This window comes from Tenebrio molitor, chromosome 3, assembly GCF_963966145.1.
Source record: "Tenebrio molitor chromosome 3, icTenMoli1.1, whole genome shotgun sequence".
In the NCBI taxonomy this organism is placed as follows: domain Eukaryota; kingdom Metazoa; phylum Arthropoda; class Insecta; order Coleoptera; family Tenebrionidae; genus Tenebrio; species Tenebrio molitor.
Window position 1 is genome coordinate 27,359,854 of NC_091048.1, and position 21,156 is coordinate 27,381,009.

General features: G+C 39.6%; 1 protein-coding gene across 7 annotated transcripts in view; it reads left to right on the forward strand.

Annotated features, from left to right (window-relative positions):
* Positions 1-1,099: 1,099 nt before the first annotated feature.
* The window catches only part of Msp300 (Muscle-specific protein 300 kDa), an 88,138-nt gene continuing 68,081 nt past the window's right edge, over positions 1,100-21,156 (forward strand). For 3 of the 7 annotated variants that reach the window (XM_069040567.1, XM_069040570.1, XM_069040568.1), the window contains exons 1-8: positions 1,133-1,530; positions 4,965-5,430; positions 17,280-17,341; positions 17,495-17,590; positions 17,641-17,817; positions 18,014-19,048; positions 19,100-19,301; positions 19,354-21,146. In XM_069040567.1, coding sequence (XP_068896668.1) covers positions 1,219-1,530; positions 4,965-5,430; positions 17,280-17,341; positions 17,495-17,590; positions 17,641-17,817; positions 18,014-19,048; positions 19,100-19,301; positions 19,354-21,146 — 4,143 coding nt within the window. In that variant the 5' untranslated portion in view covers positions 1,133-1,218. Of the gene's footprint in view, positions 1,531-4,964; positions 5,431-17,279; positions 17,342-17,494; positions 17,591-17,640; positions 17,818-18,013; positions 19,049-19,099; positions 19,302-19,353; positions 21,147-21,156 lie in introns of all 7 variants that reach the window. The other 4 variants (XM_069040572.1, XM_069040573.1, XM_069040571.1 and 1 more) reach the window with 3 other exon arrangements.

The following is a 21,156-nucleotide window of genomic DNA, read 5'->3' on the forward strand; positions in this document are numbered from 1 at the left end:
TGTGAACGCACCACGGATTACAGATCACGGATCAGCTGTTTAAAATCTAACCTCACTTTCTGCGTTGTTTGTGTTTTTACTCTGACGAGTGGTGCGTTCACAATCGACTCTTCAAGCCAACTTTGAGGAGAAATTTAAATGAACACCCGATACTTCCAGTTCATCGTGACATTCCTTAAAACTGAATTTCAAAAAATTCATGTTTGATTTAGAAAATATCAACTCAAAATTTTCCAAAAATTTTTAAACAAGTTCTGCGAGTATGTTGACACAATTTCCAAACCATCTATGTGCAACTATAAAAATGTTTCTCTTGTAGTGCAATTAATCGAAATATTCTTCGACCGTGAGGAATTTTGTAATTTATATTTTAGCACCTTTCATTTCAAATGGGGTCAGATTTTTTTAAATACTTTTTTCCATTCTATTGATGTAACATGAAGACTATCGCGTTTATTGTGCCAGCTTTCATTACATTTATACCCACTCTTAACACCCATAAAAAATTTCAAAATTTCAAAACACTTGAAAGACGGTACACTCACATTTTGGAAATCTATATCTTGAACGCTTGAAAAAAATTGAGTTCCTAGAACACTTAGTGCTGTAATCTTATCTGTGACAGTTTACTAAAATTTGTTTTTTGTTTTTTTTTTTGAAAACAAGAAAACTCACTGATCTCTCGAGTCTAGACGAACCACAGCGTAGTGTATGACTTTTTTTCATTTCAACAAGACATAAATTTTATAAATTAAAATTTAAGTGGGAATGTGTCAATAGAAACATATTTGGAAAAAAAAATATGTACATAGTTGAGATTATTGTTTGGCAAATATCTTGTAGAAGTTATCTTAATCTGTTATCTATGAATCGGCGTGATTGAGCCAGAGCTGCCAGGGCCACACCTTGTCGGGTGCAAGTAGGTCGTTGCGTTTTTGGATTTGGCCGTGAAGCCTTCGTTTCTTTCGGATAATGCGGTGAAATCCGTGATTCTCCGTATTTCTGGGAGCCATCTTCTGCGGCGGTCGTCGCCTCCCGGGTGTGTTCGAGCTTGTCCGAGCGGGTCCGCTCCCTCCGTGCGGCCTCCTCGTCGTCCTTCCAGTCGCGTCCGCCTCAGTATCGAACGGTCTCGCGTCTCTGAACAACGCAAACTCTACAGACGGCAGAAAGCGCATAACCATGCCCACCGCTGACGGATGCGTCGCATAACGAACCAGCATGAGTGCCCCGAAGAGAGACCCCGGCGAGGGCCCGAAGCGGCCCCCGGAGAGTCCCACCAGCCCCGGCGGGCGCCGTCTCCGGGACCGCGTTAGCTTCTTCGAGAAGGTGTGGACCGGCGCCGGCTCGGGCGTCGTCGAAGGAGTCACCGCCGTCGACGTCGAGGAGTTCGAGCGCAGGCTGGCCGAGGAGCGGGCGCGCAACCTGGAGCGGAGCCGGCTGGAGCGGGTGGCGCTCCGGCGCACGCCCCCCGGCTCGCCCCGGCAGCTGGTGCAGCACGCCCAAGAAGTGCAACCCGACGGCAGCATCCAGGCAAGGGTCTCGAAGGGGCTTCGGAGGATCGCGGCCCGCCCGATCGATCCGCCGGTGCCGTCTATCTGTTGCGTCCCGGATTTTTACTCCGGGGGATGCAACGACCGGACCATTTTTACGTCGGGACCTGTTTTGCTCGCGTGCATTCCGTGACGTCACCGGTGCGATCAATTCTTCGATGGCACCACCCACGTGGCGCTACGGACGGGCCGCCGAACCCTCGCATTCCTCGTCAGATTTTCAGGTTATGGAGGGTGCGATACCACCCCAAATACTTAACCCGACTCGATTGAATTACTCCCTCGGTGCCGATTGATTGCTTCTGCGATTGCACAACGAATTTACCGGTTGCGTAAGTAGTATACACTGTGGCCAAAGAAAAAATCGTTCGAGGAGGCGTCGCACGCCACTGCATGTGACGCACCAAAAAAAAAAACGACAATTTTTTCTATGACACGGCGATCGAAGCTTTCCACGAACCATGATTTCACTATATTTTCCGCCATATAAATGCGACGCCATTTTTATGAACTGTCACTTTTGCCATAAAAACGCTGTCACTTTATTGCTTCCCAAGTGCATGCATTCTTTAAACAGCAATCTAGATAAGTCTCAAAATATTTTTTTACGTAAATTTTGATTGACAGTGAGGTTCCAGATAACAAGATTTATAAACATTCTAAAGTAAAGTGCATAACAGACAGTAAATATGTTCCAAATATGTATTTTTACTCATTTTGTTATTTTATTGATTTTCAAAGATGGTCTAGATTTTTTGTTTTCAATATTCACAATGAATAGAAAGTTTGGAAGTTGACAGAAAAATAAGTTTTACATTTGACAACCAAATATTTATACAAGTGATTTCATTTATATTTTCCGCCATATAAATATATTGCCATTTTGGTGAACTGTCATTTTTGTTATCACAACGTTGTCAGTTTAATGCTGTTTACCTGCGTTTTTTATTTCACATATGTGAATTATTAAACCATCCAGATAAGTTAAAAAAATGTTTTGAAAAAAGGAAGATCGTGGTTTCAAAATGTTTTGTTATTTTTTTGGATACTTTGAAACCTGGAATCTGTTATAGATTTTTTGGACAAAAAATTAAGTTTGAAAACTTAAATAATCAAGTAACGAGCGTTCAAATAATCCTGTGGTCAAGCAGGCCATGTTTTTTTCTTCATATGTTGCACCCCACTACATCTATGGTTTGACAGTGACGTCATTCACTACGGAAACAAAAACAAACACCAGTTCACTCGACCACAGATATTTTTGAACGCAGGTTATATTACTTATGTTTTACATTACATAAGATCAACGAAGTAATATGCAGGTGTCTCATTTAAAAGATATCATTTGTATTTTCCGTCATGTAAATATCATGTCATTTTTATCAACTCTCACTTAATTGCAAGAGTGTCAGTTTAACATTTCTTAAGTGCAGTTACATATTTTGCACATTTTTTAAATAGTAATCCAGATAAGTTATGACATATTTTTGATAAAAATTTAGCTTGTCAGTGAAGTTTTGCAAATATGTAACTAGCTTTAAAGATCTTATGAAAATTGTAAATTTCATCTAAAATGAATCATCTGGATGATTCGGCAGAAGTTTTGCAACAATGCACTTAGGTGTTAAAAAATTATAATGTGTCTAACAGGCAGACATTTTTTTTTGGCCAAGAAATTAAATTTATAGTCATCAAAATAACAAGCATTCAAAGAAATCTGTTGTCCAGCGGGCCGTGGCTTTCTCTTTCATCATATCTTTCACACTACTACTCGCCCAGTCAATAAATGACGTTTCACAACTATGGTTTGACTGACATTTTTGAACGCACGTTATATTTTGTATTATACAGGGTGTCTTAAAATTATCGTATTCCGAGTTCGGGGCTTTGTAGGGGACATCCCGTTGACCAAGTAAAAATGTTTAAAAAAAAAAATTGCTGTCACTGAAAAAAATATCAAAGTTGCCAATATTTGTTCAAAAGTACCTGATTAATATTCTAGTAATGTTGTACTTCCCTTTTGAACAAAAATTGGAAAAATAAAACTTTAATTTTTTCGAGATAAAGCTGTTTTTTCAATAAATGTCTTTTCATTCATATTTTAATATTTTACATAATCACCCTCACCATATTTCAAAATGAATGTCAACCATTTATATTTTTTATTTGAAGAAAACATGATGAAAAGTTTGAACCTTCAGACCCATATATCTTTGTAAAGACCCCCCTATCTTTTTTATTTTATTTTTTCGAGATTCCTGAGATTTTTCCCTACAAGACACAACTCAATTCAAAAATTGTACAAAAAATAAGTTCTTGATTTAGCAACCAAATATTTACGTAAACTGTGATTTCATTTATATTTTCTGCTATGTAAATATGACGTCATTTTTATTAACTCTCATTTAATCACAATAGTCTCTGTTTAGGAGAATTTTGGCTGATAAAACTCGATTGGGACAAATCCGGTTCGAAGGACCAAAATGTTCACGCGATAAATCTGGTCCTTCCAGAACGCGAACGGTGACAGTTTATCACTTCTTAAGTGCAGTAGATACCTTGTACATTTTTCAAGTAGCAACCTAGATAAATTAAAACATATTTTTGATAACAATTTAGCTTGTCAGTGAAATTTTGCAGATAACTAAATTTATATGAATTTTACGAAAGTCATTCATCTAAAATTAATCATCTGGATGATTCAGCATAAAAAGTTCTGAAACAATGCACCTAGGTGTTAAAAAAATTATAATGTAAACAGCAAATGTGTTGCCAATATGTATTTTTACTTTTTTCCTTGTTTTGTTAATGAATTTATCATCAAGAAGTAGAATTACGAAAAATATTTGTTTTTATATTCAAAATGAATAGGGAATCTGGTAACTTTTTTAATATTTCATACGAAATATTTTACTACTGTCGTTATATCTATTAAATGAAGCTACAAGATTTTAATTCTTGAATATAGTGATGATCATGGTTTCAAAGTTTTTGTGTTTTTTTTTTCTGGGTAGTGTCACACCTGGAATCTGTTATAGATGAAAATGTCGTTTTTTGGGCAAGAAATTACATTTACTTAAATAATAACGAGCGTTCAAATAAGCTCTGCGATTTGACAGTTGATGAAGCCACGCCCCAAATCCATGCAACGTGATATTTTTGAATGTACGTTACATTTTGGATTATTCAAGGCCACTGGTAATCTAGTGCTGTCTCATTAAAAACATTGAATTTCGTACGTTGGCTGGGGCGTGTACCACCCTGTATATCATCCCCTTCGGTCGCCACCCTCTTCCCGTTGCCACCCGGTGTACGAATCGATCGTGAAGTCCTTGAAAACGCGTGGTATCGCACCTCCGCCCTGAAAGTCTGGCGAGCCCCGTCGTGAGCCGGAGTTGACGGTGGCGGTTGCAGGAGACGCTCACGACGACGACCGAAGAAGGCGACCTCGCCACCGGCGTGAAGACCGTCAAATTCGAAAAAGTAACCGTCCGAAAGTCGGTGCGCCAGGTGACGTCCACCTCCAGCAGCACCACCGTGCGCAAGATGAGCAGCCGGACGCCCTCCGAGGAGCTGCTGCTGGAGGACTCGGCCTACATGACCCAATCGAACGGCAACCTGGCCACCAGCTCGAAGACCTCGAGCATATCGAGCCTGACCGGCGGACGTTTCCCCTCGGAGGAGAGCCTGAGGAGGACGCCGTCGAAGGAACGCCTCAACCGCGACGACTGGGACGACGTCAGCTCCAGCAGCAAAGTGACCAGTTCTAGTTCGGAATGGTACAGCGAGTACAGGACTCAGAGTTTTCAAAGTGGTTCCAGCAAGCTGGAGCACGTCAGGACCAAGTCCCAGTACGACGACCACATCGCCACCATCAGAGGTCAGCTAATTGTTTTTTTTTGCCGATCGCCGGCGACCATCGACGAGCGCACGTACTCCAACCGCGGTTACACTGTAAACTCTTAATTAATGCTAATCCTATTCGTTCTATTTATAAACGGCAACGTAATAGTGTAGATATCTCGGCTACCGATTCCAAACAACACAAATATTGGACGAGCAAACAACACTTTCGGTTTTTTAAAAATTGACATGATTTAAGAGCGAGTTGCGTAATCAGGTGTCTCGAGCACAAATTCACTTTTTCCGCGAGTGCGCCATAAACCTCCCAATTAAACACGGAATGTCGACCACGAACAATGAACCAGATCTGCACGAGATGCAATTTGCCTGAAAATTAAATTAATTAGGGACAGAGGCGCCGGTTTGGGTTTTAATCAATCAAACAACATGTTGTAAATATCTTTTTTTAAGTCGAAGGTTGAGGTCATTTCCGTTGAAACCGATGAGTGCACGACTAAAACTGGATTGACTTTTTCGTTAGAACCCGTCGAGACTACAACTCGGTGCATATGGCGTCCATTTTATTATTATGCGTGAGCATGTGCGGCCATTAATTTCAATTATCATTTTCTAAACGCGGTTGTGCTGTTACTTTTGCAATTTTCCCACCAAACATCTGTATTCTGATTCTGTTCATCTTGATCTAGACGGCTCCTGTCAACTAAACTGTCACAATTGATCTTCCAGACAAGAGCTAGAAATGCTCTTCTTGTGCAGAACTTTCTGAAGAATAAAGGGTCATTGTCGTATGATAAAAAGTGTGCAGGAAGATTTCGCACCACGCGTTTTCAATTTGCGACAAATCAGGTGCTAGGCGGGGCCATAAAATTAATTCTCTGTGTTTTTATTTCTTGTGGCAAATGATGCTGCTGTTGAGAGAAATCGATCGCTTTTAGTTATTTTATACAAAAACATTTTTGTTGTCGATTTTGAAACCTCTAATTGGTAAAAATTTACAAAGTGTGTCAGGTGACTCCATACAAAGGTTTCGGTGTGGACGAACAGGATATCAGCTGTATGCACATCATGACCTAAAAACATACAAAACATGGTGATTTGAGAGAATTATTTAACCTGCCTGACTGAGATAACAAAACCAAAAAATAATTGTCTTGTCGAATGCAAAGTGAAGATTTCGCGTCGCACTTTTCCGATTGGCGACAAATCGGGTGGTGGGGCGGAGCTACATTATTCTCCTATCTGGTGTTTTCATTTTTTGCGGTCAGAACTAATTGAAAATGGTACTGTTGCTAAGTGAATTCGATTTCTTTGAGTGACTTTATAAGGAAGAGTTGGTTTTTTCTGGGGTAATATGTGTCAATCTGACTGAATAGAACGGTTGTTGCGTTCTTAGTGTTGTTTTATTTGTTTGGTGAAGGTATTGACAGAGTTGAGGTATTGGTGATTAATAACTCGGGTTAAGAGGTCTAAGTTTTAGTTTGTTATTGTTTTTTCACACGAACACCGCAGCTGAGGAACTGTGTTGTTATCTAAATGTTTCTGACATAATTTGAAAATGTGGATGAAGTTAGGTGTTTATAGCTCTTGTCAGCCCAAAGCTGATAAGAACTGTGTTGTGATTTTTTATTTTGACAAAAACATAATAAAAAAAATAAATAAAAATTGGATTCGCCAGAAAAAAATCTGAATGAATTTTTGGAATACAACATTGACAAGAATTGCCTTGTAATTTGTTTATTTTAACACAAAAACGAAATAAAAGAAGTTGTTTTTGTGTTCAAATAAAAAATCTTTGATAAATGAATTGACCCAAAAAATTTCAATGAATTTTTACTTTTTAGAGCTCAATACTGAGGTTTACTGAGATGAAAGCAAAATTAAAAAAAACTTTTAAAAATAGATTCACCAAAATGAATTCCAATGGATTTTTACAAAACAAACAAACAAACAAACTGTGTTGTGATCTTTTTATTTTGACAAGAACAAAATTTAAAAAAGAACTCTTAAAAATGAATTCACCAAAAAGAATTCCAATGAATTTTAAAAGTCCAAAGCTGAGAAGAACTGTGTTGTGACCTTTTTACTTTATAAAAACAAAATAAAAAATTCTGTTAAAAATAGATTCGCCAGAAAAAAATCAATGAATTTCTAGAGCTCCAAACTGAGAAGAACTGTGTTTTGACCTTTTTATTATGATATAAAAACAAAATAAAGAAATCTTTAAACAATGAATTGGTTCTTTCGCCAAAAAAACTTTCAATGAATTTTTAGAGCTCCAAACTGAGAAGAACTGTTGTGATCCTTTTATTTTGAGATGAAAACAAAATAAAAAAGAAATTGTTAAAACTGGATTCACCAAAAAGAATTCCAATTGGTTTTTAGAGTCCAAAACTGAGAAGAACTGTGTTGTGACCGTTTCATTTTCATATGAAAACAAAATAAAAAAAATCTAAAAAAATGGGGCAACAAAAATTTCAACGAATTCTTAGAGCTCCAAACTGAGAAGAATTGTGTTGTGATCTTTTTATTTTGAGATAAAAACAATAAAAAAAAACTGTTAAAAATGGATTCACCAAAAAGAATTCCGATGAATTTTTAGAGCTCCAAACTGAGAAGTTTAAAAATGGATTCGCCAAAAAAAATTGAATGAATTTTTACAGTTCAAAACGAGAAGAACTGTGTTGTGACCTTTTTATTTTGATATAAAAACAAAATAAATAATCTTTTAAAAATAGATTCACTAATAAGAATTCCAAAGAATTTTTACAACAGTGAGAAGAACTGTGTTGTGACCTTTTGTTCTGATATAAAAACAAAAAGATGGATTTGCCAAAAAAAAAATTCAATGAATTTGTAGCTCCAAACAGAAGACCTGGGTTGCGATTTTTTATTTTGAGATAAAAACAGAATAAAAACAATCTTTTAAAAATAGATTCACCAAAAAGAATTCCAGTGAATTTTTACAAACCAAACAAACAACAAAACTGAGAAGAATTGTGTTGTGATCTTTTTATTTTGAGATAACAACAAAATAAAAAAAATCTTATAAAAGGATTCACCAAAAAGAATTCTAATGACTTTTTACAGTCTAAAGCTGAGAAGAACTGTGTTGTGACCTTTTTATTTTGATATAAAAACAAAATAAAAAAGAAACTTGAAAATGGATTTACCAAAAAGAATTCCACAGAATTTTTAGAGCTCAAAACTGAGACAAACTGTGTTGTGGTCTTTTTATTTTGAGATAAAAATAAAATAAATTTTTTTTTTTGCATATTGTAATGAAAGTGGCACTTTTATACACGAAAAATCGTAGTGAAAGTAGCACTTTTTTATTATACGAAAAATCGTAGTGAAAATAGTACTTTTTTGCATCATTTTATTCCATCTTCTTGGAGATGATTGTCAAAGCATACCTATTTTTTTTTGTAATTTTTCATAAATCATTTTAGACCAAATTTCTCAACTTACCTACATCGATATGCAAAAAAACAGTGTGTACAACACGTTATGAAAGTCTCTTTTTTCACTTATTTGCTTGAAATCTGCAAATTCGTGAAAAAAAAGGATGACTTTCATAACTAGTTGTACAAATAACTATTAAAATAACATTTTTGTTTTATAATACAAAAATTTCCGATAATATTGCGGAATCTGGAAAAGTGCCCCGAATGCTTGCAGCGTTTCCACGTTGAATGGCAAGGGAAATCCTCTCGAAAAGGAATTTCTTTGATTTTGAATCGCCTGATTCCGCGATAAGTCGATTTCCGATGACATTAATGAAATCGATGGCTTCTTTGCACCAAGGGCCTAAGGTTTTAAATGCTAAACCTTTAAACACGTAGTTTGACGAAATGATTGAACTATATTTGCTATGTTTTCGTTTGCAAGCCATTTCTATTAAAATAGATTCACCAAAAAGAATTTTACTGAATTTTTAAGGGTCCAAAACTGAGAAGAACTCTGTTGTGACCTTTTTACTTTGATATAAAAAAAAATAAAAGAATCTTTTAAAAATGGATTCGCCAAAAAAAAATCAATGAATTTTTAGAGCTCCAAACAGATAAAAACGAAAAAAAAAAATGAAAATGAGAACTCTGTTGTGATTTTTTACTTCGATATAAAAACAAAATATATAATTTTTTTAAAAATGGATTTGTCAAAAGTTTTCAATGAATTTTTAGAGTTCAAAACTGAGAAGAACTGTGTTGTGATGTTTATATTTTGACAGGACAAAACAAAAAAAAATCTTTCAAAAATGGATTCGCTCTTAATGGATTGATTTTAGAACGCAAAGCTGACAAGGATTGTCATGTGTTTTTTTTTATTTTGACAAAAAAAATCAAAATGAAACATTAGTTCTGGAACTCCGACCTGACATAAAATTTGTGAAAAATTTGAAAATTGGCTGCCGCTTTTATACGCAAGAACAGATGGCCGACGCCTGTGTAAACAGTCGGTGTTAACAGGTGGTCGAATTAGCATAAATAAATTCTCGTCATCACTTAAGCACTCTCAACTGTCAAAATCCATCTCTCTTAATGAGCACATTTTTGAAAAAAATCCCATCCACCAAGTACCCATCCTGGAGTCCTTCCCAATCTTATCCTTGCTTCCTGCATCCTGCGATCTTGTCGCTTCACGCTTCGCTCCACCGAAAAACCGTACCGACTTCGTGCCTTGGAAACCGCAAGCACCTCTTCAATCGATTAAAAACCGCGTATCTGACACAAGACGCTCTCGACACTTCTCGCACGACAGCCACCACTTATCGCCGTCGTAAATCGCGCGATGACGCCACCGCCGTGAATTACGATGTGAAAACGGTGTCATCATTATTTATAAAAATTTATCGGCTCTGGTGTGTGTTTGTAAGCAAACCCGCGATACAGATAAGTCGCGTGCAAACAGGGATGATGCGTGCCGAAACGTCGCCCAACGCATCTCGGATATGCAATAAATCGCTGCGATTCGATTGTTCCAGCTCATGCGATTTGTGACCTGGTTGGAGATTTTTGAACTCGCACGGGCGACATCTGTGTCATCTGACGACAACGCTGATCGATCCAGATGCTATCTGCACCATCGAAAATGTCGGGCGACATGTCGCAGCGACATTTTAATCGCCCCGTTTATTTTCGAACCGGATCCGTTGTAAACATCTCGTCCGTCGTTTATTTACGGAGGGTTCTCGCGCGAAAAAATCGACTGGGTGTTCGCGTATCGAAGGCCAGACGGCCGACCTTGAACGAAACAAGTGCACATCGCGCCTCGCACCCGGAAAGTGGCTTTTCGGTGTTGTGTGAGTTTCGTGTTATCGGTGTTGTTTGTGTCGCACTGAACGTGTGCTAAAGTGCACCTCATATCCTTGTGGCTCGCTAATTTGATAAGTCGCCAGTGGTAAAGCTGCACAATGTCTAAATTTAAACAAAATGTCGAACGAGTCGCTGATAAGGCACACATTTGGGACGACTTTCGGAACGGAATAAGAAAACAGGAAAATGGCGATATTGATAATCGATGAATGGGCGCTTTGTGTGCGCAACTGACATAATCGCGGGAGATTTATTTATAATGAGAGTAATATTTTGGGTCAAGATGTGACATGGTGGACTGATACGGAAATAGAGGAAAAATGGTAGGAATTCTTTTTAACTACTTCTGGAATTTTCGCGATTTTCTGGCTAAACACCATCAGGGCGTCCTCCTAGACCGTTTCCCATCATTCAAACCTTGTGCAAATGCCTGTTTTTTCTCTTTTGTTGTGTTTCAAGGTCGCGTCAAGGTCGCACCAATGTTTTAGTATGACTAAAGCCACTAAAGGGTAAGGAAAATTCATTTGCACAAGGTTTAAATGGTGGGAAATGATCTAGGAGGACGCCTAGCCAGAAAAAACGCGAAAATTCCAGAAGTAGTTAAAGTGAACAATTACCGGAAGAATTTTGGCACGTTTTGACCGACCCGAAAGATTTTCACTTGAAATTTGTATTTATGCAGCAAAGTAAACATAAACATGGCGCTTATTGCACTTGCCAAAAAGTAAAACGGCTCATGCTGAAAATAAATTAACTTTCATTCTTTCACCGACTCACAGGAACGTTTACGACTGCTCTGGTTTTACACTCCTTCAAGAGATTGTTTATTTTTGTGGATGCACTGAAAGGACAATTACTCAGCTGGTTAATAACCGTATTTTACAAGTGTTACGCTCTGGATAATGTGCCAAACTGTAATTCATCTTGTTCTCATTTTAACATTGTTGTCCACTGGAAGATAAAGTTTCAGATCAAAGGAGAGCCGACATTTTAAGGAGTCTGTATTTATTTATTTTATTTTTTGAGTACATAGTTATAATGGGCAATAAATCGTCTGGTACGTCGTGTGTTTATGATTTTGAAAGATTGAGAAAGATGAAAAAAAAACAAGAAGGAAAGTAAAAATTTTGAGAAGAAACCAAATTGGGGGATTCCCCGAATACATATTTTCAAATAGAAAAAATTAGATATTCTGACATCGTGTCTTGAATGGCTTGGGCATTTCGTTTTTGAATTGTTTTTCGCACTTATCTTTGTATGATAATTTTGAAAAAAATTAGAAAAAAAATTAAGAGAATACAAAAATTTGGAAAGGATTTATTTCTACCAGTAAATTGTCTTTTATAACATGTCTCAGATGGACATAGTAAAAATGAAATTAAAAATATGAAAATGGGAGAGAAAATAAAAATATCTTAAGGGAGAAAAATTTAGGGGATTTCCCTGTTACTGTTGCTTAGTAACAGGGGAATGGATAGTTTGAAAGTAACGAAAATTTGTATTTTAATAAAAAAACAAGATTAACAAAATTAAGACCTTAGTATAGTGAAAATGAAATGATCATATACAAAACTGTAATTTATTAAAAAAATCACAAAAGATTCATTCTTCTTCAGATTTTATGATTTGCTTATTTTGTTTTATCTCATGTCTAGGATAACAACTGGAGATCATCTTTGTTGAGTCGATTGTTACGTACGTTAATCAATAATCTTGATAAAATAGAAAAAACATTGAAAAAAAAAATCTGGAAAAGAGAAAATTTCTTCAAAGGACTCTTCGTGGATTATTTGAGCGACTTATGAGGATAGTAAATTATTTCAGATGTGTTGCAACAGGTGGACTTAACAGTAATAGGTATAAGAAATTATTATTTAATAAAAATGAATTGAATAAAAGTGTGAATATACAGCGTCATTATACATAAATGATTGTCCCATCGCAGTTGGCGTTGAAAACCCACACAAATTTTGGATGTGCCGCCAGCCTCGCAACATTAGACAAACTATAGTATAGTTTTTCCTGGTAAGCGGTTGTGCGTGCTATTTACAGACTCCTGCAACGAAATGCGACCGCTCTATTGGTTACTTTTTTCCGCTAACCAATAGGGAGGTGGAATTTCGTTGCAGGATTTCGTAAATGGCGCGCGCAACCGCCTACCAGGATAAAATATACATACTATAGTAGATAGATTTCCACTACCACCGGTAGCGCTACCTATCGGCGATAATAGTCTCATTCATGTTGTGAGGCTTGCGCACATTCAACAAAGTCACCAACGCCTACTGCGACAATAATTTATAATGACCCGCTAGAAGAGAAAATAATAACTGGAAAGAGAAAAAAATCGGGAAATACCCATAGATACTGAACTGTAAGTCGCATCATTCGTTATCGAACTTGTCGAAAATTTTAATAAAAATGAGATAAAACAAAAAAAAACTTTTAATATTAGTGAAAGTTAAATAGGTAATCGTATAAAAAAAGCAACGTATTAAAAAAATTGCAGAAGTTTTTCGTAAGAAAAGCTCAAACAAAAAGTTCGTTTGTTATATCTTTAATAGTTCACAAGTTGTACCCTTACTTCAGTTTTTAGTTGTTGAGTTGACCATACTTTCATTGCATCTGTGACAGCTGTTTTTTTTTAATTTGGTATCAAAGTTTTGCGAAGAAATAGAAAAAAATTGAAAAAAAAAAATTGAATGCGAGACTATCTTAAAGGACTTTGGACTTGTGTAAATAAAGAATGATAATAATTTACAATTCGATACAATAAAAGTTAAAGCAAACAAAGAAAATGAAAAATAGAGATCTTGAACTAAGATCAGGAAAAAGAAGAATTGAAGAATTATAAAAATAATAATAAATTACCTCGTTCCTACTTGAACTAACGAGTACATTTGAGGTAATGAACATTTTAATTTGAAGAAGAATTAAATAAAAGAAAACCTTGAAAAAATGTAACAAATTTTAAGCTTTTTTTTAACTGTTTTCCTTCGAGCGATCAAATTAATTTGTAATCTATTATTTTTTGATGATGTAATATTTAAATAGATCCGAAAAAACTGTGGAAAGAGCCTGTTGGGTCCCGCCTCTCGATGCACATTGTCTCGCAGAAGAGTATCGTCTTTTTGTCCAGCTCGTTTTTAGGGAATCGCAGTCTTTTTTGTAGGAGAGGAGAGGAGTGAACGAAACGAACACGTAAGGCGTGAACGAATTTCGGCCGGCGGATTTATGACCAAACGCGGCACGAAGGGAGCCCGCTCATTGGCCGGCCAATAAGAGCGCAGAGTACCCAGAACAAAACCGAGACGCAAGACGCAACGGCGTTCGAGTGACACAAGACCTAACCTGTGTTTATTGAAGCATGGAGTTTAAGTAACGACATACGATTCTCGGATGACTCGATTACAAATTAATTTGATCGCTCGATATCTAGGACAGCATATCATGGCTAACAATTTATTGAAGATGTTTTTTTATAATTTCTAGTTTGTAACAGTTGAGTTGTTGTATTTTCCATGTCTCTGCATATTAATCTTAATAAAAGATTATTAGGAAATACTTTAGAAAAATTAGAACAAGAAATAGATTTTACGACGCTCTCGTACATTTTTTGAACAATTACGAAGACATTTTATTGATTGAAATCTCATCAAACGAATGGAATAGTAAAACTCACCCATTGTAGTCCTGAATTGTCAAAGTACCGTTAGGTTGGCACTAATGATAACTTTATCACCAGCCACGCCAATTGCTATTTTAATTTTGGATTTGTGGCAGCAGTTAAAAAAAAACGAAAATCAAATTTTGACGTCATTTGCTACAAATTATCTCATCTCTTTCATTTTGCAATAATTTTGGTAAACAAAAATTTGCACACAATTTTTCATATCTCACCATCGACAACTTCCCGGGTTGATGCTGCAAAAGACATTTTGACACAAATGACATTTGTCCAGCGTGAGATTGGTTGACATAAAAATCACTAAATTCTACGCAGAGAAATTAGTACCCAGTGAGCATAAAATTTGAAATATACCTATCCTTCAAGCAGTAACATTTTTTGTTCTGAAATTATGCTCTAATTAATGTACGGTCGATGGACAAATAAAACTGGGACACTTAAAATTGAGTCTATGTAAATCAGACTATTGAATTGTCAATATATTTATCAGGGTCTGTCATACCAAAGTTAACCTATTTGTAATAAAGCCGTAATTAAACGATGCAAATTTTGACTTATGTGATTGTCATTTTTGTCCCAGTTTTATTTGTCCATCGACTGTACCTATTCTAGTGCATTTTGTAGTGTTGGGTTACAAGCCTACAATTTAAAATCTCCCAATCTCTCGCTGGACGAAGTATACCTACTAGATTATGACTACACTCTCAGACCGACCTTGAATGTGACACTTCAAGTCTGGTGAATGAGCTGTAATTAAAATTTTATAATTCAACACAACCGAAATGAAAAGTAAAATAAAAACGATCTCGAGAATAAGAGCGAAAATTAGTACTATCATGACATGGCGCTTGGTTTTTATATGGACGGTTTTACCTATTTTATGTGAAAAGCTTATTTTAATTTTATTATCTCCTCTTTCACTTTCACCCGACAAAACTTCGATTTCATCATAACATAACAGTTCAAAACAGCTTCCACAGCTATTATATAATTTGTAAACCCACGCCAATTACATGTTTTTCTCTCATTTTGTAAGCAAATTACCATCGTAATTTTAACCTTCATTGTCATGTCCAAGAAATTCTCAGCCATTGAAGCTAAATAAGCCATCCAATTCTGATGTTCCCAACTTACAAATTTTGAAACACCCAGTGGGAACAGAACTACCTATTACTCTTCATCTAAACTTTGCATTATCGCAATGATGCCTTAACTTCCTCTGTTCAGTAAACAAGAACAATTCTGGCATAACTTTGCTACGCTGATCGCAGAAGACTTCTTCAGTAATTAGTCACCACGACTAATTAGGTACTCCATCATAGTGCTGAGTGGTAGTGATAGTTATGGTCATGGTAGATCCACCGTCATCTGCTCCTAACACTACCAAAGACCTATTTTCCATAATTGTTTACCGAAGACTGAAAACCACCAAATAAACTAAATATTTATAACTTTCTTCGCGTGACCGCCATTTCCCCTCCGGCTGTACCACTCCTACACCTGACCAGGAGTGCCAGTTCAAGTCCCCTCTTTCGGAAATGACAACCTCGCAGACTTTGTCAAGCTCAGTTGCGTCTACCTGCACTGCACGAATTGTTCCACGAAATTGCAAAGGTCAAGTCCAAAATAAATTCGCTCCAAGCAGGAATTTAGCATAACGTGCCAGTAAAAATTCATGAATTCATAATCACACCAGCAGACAGCTCGCTTTGATAGACCGATCATTATCGATTCAGTAAACAGTCATTAGTTATCCGTCTAATTTTATTAGGAACGTGTCAAAACGTTACAGCCATCAAATTATAATAAGTGCTGTTGTGAAACCGTAAATGCATAAATTAACGCGCAAGAGCTGTAATTCCGTGTGGTATTCAAATTCTCGCGTTGCACCCGAATCAATAAAAATATTTGGAGTGAAACCTGTTCTTACATTTTGGCTCTGGAGGACCGCTTCAAGTCAGAATTGCAAGACCAAAGTGTTCTTTTTAGTTTTGTGTGCGAGGTGGATGTCAGATCCCACACAAATATCTTTTATTAAATAAACTACTACTCCCACTAGTATCTGTTTGCGTTCACAACAATGCTCGTTATGTCGCAAAACGGTAAAATATGTCCCAAGATAATGGTAATTGCTTGATTATTATTATTGTAGTTAAAAGTAAACACACATTTTATGAATCAGATTAGATTGTAACGTCTAAAAATAAACACGGAGGCATTAAACGAAGGAGTTTTTTCTAGGTCTACCAGCTAAGACAATATTGAGCAAAAGCAAATAATAAAAGCGGAGGAAAATAAACGAAACGTCCATTTATCACGAGATCGCGTTTGACGTTGCCGCCACCTTTCCCAGTAGAAAACACAACACCAGCACAGTTCTAGTTATCTGCTCCAATCACTCACCAAAGAATTTAAATTGGCGAATTAAAATTTAGGAAGGTTAGTTACGCTCATTGTGGCCAAGGTCTCGTTGGGCTTTCGCGATCGCCTGACTTTTACAGAAGCTCCATCTACTTTTCAAAGCGACGCTTTTTTGGCAGCACCATTGTCTGCTCCGTTTCCAAGTTCATGTTGATATTTATTTTGTCTAGGAGTTGTAAACAAGCTCGCACCGATTTCGCGAGTCTCGTCCGCGCACGCGAAAAATGTCGAAGCCTAGGCAACCGCCCCTAAAGTTCAAGGGTCAGCTCACGTGGATCAAATCAATTCCGAAAAGCTGATCTAAAATTAACCGTCGAGATAACAGTTGACTTGCAAGTCAAGGATTCGCGAGGAATGATGCAGCGAGCGACTTAAGTCATTTTGGGAGGCAACTGAGACGGAGACGAGGCACGAGAGTAAATTTTTGTTTTGTTTTTGTTACAGACGAGCAGGAGCGCGTCCAGAAGAAGACTTTCGTCAATTGGATCAACTCTTATCTATCCAAGGTACGTAGTCGTGCACTCCCAAAGTTCAACAACACTGTGATTGATGGGAGTACAACTTTTGCAATTAGTGAATGAAATCGGTGCATGGTACGCCGATGGTTCATCACGCGAGCAAGTTGTGAAACACGTGACGTCACTCTGTTATTTTTTCAGCGAGTTCCACCGCTCAGGGTAGAGGATTTGATCGACGACCTGAAAGACGGAACGAAATTGCTCGCCCTGTTGGAGGTCCTTTCAGGAGAGAAACTGGTAGGAGTGTTGGAAATGTACGATTTGTGTGACTGTGGAGTGTTTTGCAGCCTGTGGAGAGAGGCAGGATCCTCCGGAGGCCCCATTTCTTGAGCAACGCCAACACAGCTTTGCAGTTCTTGACCAGCAAACGCATCAAGTTGGTCAACATCAACGCCAGCGACCTGGTGGACGGGAGACCGCCGGTCGTGCTTGGCCTCATCTGGACCATCATCTTGTACTTCCAGGTGAGTCCCTCGTGGTGGTGCTCGTAGGTATTGCTTGGTTGCGTAGAAGTAGCCCCAACGTAACCGCTAGCGCACTTTTAACATGTCTTGTACTAATCCGAAGCTCCGCAAGGATTGGGGAGCGAAGTGGGTAAGTCGTAGTTGGTGGCGTAACCCTTGGTTCGGATGTTTGTTGACTCGTGTTTCTTCGGCGCAGATCGAGGAGAACAGCCGTGCCCTCCAGTACCTGGCCCAATGGGACAGCTCCAGCAGCCTGGACAGCGCAGGTACCAGCTCGTCGAAGGACAAATGGAAGCTCGGAGCGCGCAAGACCCTCCTCCACTGGGTATCGAACGCTCTGCCCGGCGACTCGGGCATAGAAATCAAAGATTTCGGCGCGAGCTGGCGCGACGGCATAGCGTTCCTCGCCATCATCGACGCCATCAAAAAGAACCTGGTCAACATCGCCGAATTGAAGAAGGCCTCGAACAAGACGCGCCTGCAGACGGCGTTCGACGTGGCTGAGACCGAGCTGGGCATCACGAGACTGCTCGACCCGGAGGACGTCGACGTGCCCAAGCCCGACGAGAGGTCAATCATGACCTACGTGGCGCAGTTTCTGCACAAGTACCCCGAGCCGAAGAGCACAGGCCCGGACGCGATCGCCGCCATTCAGGAGGAGTACGGCGAGCTGCTGGCGTGGCTCATGAAGAAGACGCAATACTTGGAACACCTGCAGCAGACCAACTCGCTGCCTTTGAGCTACTCGGACTACTTGGCCTTCAAGGGGGAAGTCGACGACAAGGAGAAGACTTTCGCCAAGCTCAAGCACCTGATCGAGGGCCAAGGTTTGATTTCTATCACCAAAGAGTCTTGGTACGACATCGACAAGCTCTGGAACAAGCTCCAGAACCAGCTGCTCTTCTGGCTCTGGCTGCTGGACTCTCTCCTACCTGGAGACTTCAAGTTCGTGGGGGAGTGGTTGGCCAAAGCCGAGAAGCTGGTCTACTGCGACGAGATACCCACGATTATGAACGAAGAGACTGCTTCTATTATTAGTAGGAAGCTGGAGGAACACAAGGCTTTCTTCGCCGATTTGCCTACGGTACAAGAAAAGTTTACTCAGGCCCGTAATAGTCCTCTAGCTAGTGAAGTGCCTTCCGAACAGTTACAAAATATGGCTGTTAGACTGAACGAAATCGGACCTAAAGCTGCTCAACGACGAGTCAGACTCAAGTTCCTTGAACATAAGGTAAGTCCCAACTCACTCCTGAGTCCCAGGTCTTAAGCGCCCTGTTTCCAGTGTTGCCTTATTGCATTTTTGCAACTCACCGAGACCAAATTAAAAGTATGGAGTGGCAAGTACGGACGTTTAGAGAAAGTCGTGCAACTTCTAGAACAGTACCGCAATTTTGTTTCGAAAAACCACATTTTCCAGGAGTTTACCAAAGCTTTCATCGACATGCAAGCCGTGATCGAAGAGTACAAACGCGATGGAGGCATAGGTAAGAATCTCTTGTTTTTCCCTCGCCCAAAATACAATCTTGTCACTTTCAGACAAGAGAGAAATCGCCGATATTGACAAGTTCTTGCGAGAAATCGCCGACCGCTGGAAGAACGTCTCGATGGAGCTGCGCTGCGTCCAGAGCATGCTCGAGGAAGTGGTAGCCTACTGGCGCCGCTGGGACTCGCTCTCCGACGAGTTCGACGACTGGCTCAACAAAGCCGAGAAGGCCCTCAAACTCCCCGAAGAAGAGCGCATGGAGTTCTTCCAAGACATCAGCGTCTGGAGGGACAACTACCAGCTCTTGGGCGACACCGTCAGCTTCTTGATCGCCACCTGCGAGGACAAGATCGCCTTAGAGCTCAAGATCCGCTACCAGAACATGATCGACCGGTGGGAGAAGCTCTACCCGCTGGTCAACAAGTACAGTCACGCCGGAGATCTGCTGCGCAACCGCAAAGACTTCAGAGCCGGCGTCGAGATCCTCTCCAACTGGCTGAGGAAAGCCGAAGAAACCTTGAACTCGCCCCAGTTGGGCTCGACCGAAAGAATCAAAGAACACATCGACAAACTGGCGAAGCTCCAGAGCGAAGTGGAAGAAATCGAGAACTTGTTCAAGACCGTGAGCAAGACCTTCCAGACGCTGATCCAAGACCTGTCCAGAGAAGACGTGGACAAGATGATGATGACGCTCAAGCACGAGAAAGAGAGTCTCGTGAGGGTGCGCGCTCTGCTCCCCGCCCAGCTCAACATCTACAGCCAGCTCCTGGTCCAGCAGGAGTCTCTGGAAGCGGGCCAGAAAGAAATCAACAACTGGTTGAACAGCGCCGAAGGTTTGTTGAGCAGCTTGAGTTTGGAAGCCGAGAAAGACACGCTGAAGGACCAGCTGGATAGATTGAAGCAGTTCTTCACCAGGACTCTCTACTACAAGTCGATGTTGGACAGTAAGAACAAAGTTTTGGCCAATATAGTTAAGTCAGTGGACCAAAGTGACAACGTGGATGTGGCCAAGATGACGGCGAGTATGGAACAGTTGAACGACCGGTTTGTCTACGTCACTCAGAACGGACAGCTGTGGGAGCAGCGTCTCCAAGAGGCGATTCGTTGCTGGTTCAATTTCTCCGAGTGCGAGAGAGTCATCTCCAACTGGTTGAACACTGCAGAAAAGTTGATCGGCGAGAGGCGAATCGACAACAAAGAAGTGGTCGAAGAGCACAAGAACTTCTTCCAAAGCGTCAACGAGCGGTGGATCCACGATCTAGTACAAAGCGCTCAGGATTTATGCACTTGTCTTCCGAAAGAACATCACAAGCCGATTCTAGCCTCGGTCCACCAGCTCCAAAGCAAATGGAAAGAGATCCTGTCGTTTGCTCCTCTTCATCTCATGAGACTCGAGTTCCGACTCGACGAGACTACTTTCAACTATTACATCAAAGAGATCGAAAACGAGATCACCACGGAGTACCTCGCTTTCAGCAAACAAGAAAACATCGAGTCGATTTTGACCAGGAACAAGCAGTTCTTCGCCGCGCAAGGTCCCATGTCCGAGACTTACCGCTGCCTTCAGAACCTGAAGAAGATTTCGGAGACTTACGCTAAACACCATCCCGACGACAAGAGTGTATTTGAGTCGCTGCAGAAGGCGGAACAGCAATGGGCTGGTCTTAATAGCAAGGTGGAGAACCTGCGCCAGCAGCTGGACCAGATCCCGGAGAAGTGGGAGCGGTACAATCAGAGGTTTGAGGCTATGGTGAAGTGGATGGACGAGGTGGACAAGACGTTGAGCAACATCTTCAACGACATCAACACCATGGAGGAGTTCGAGCGGGAGAAGGCGATATTTCAGGTGGGTAGTG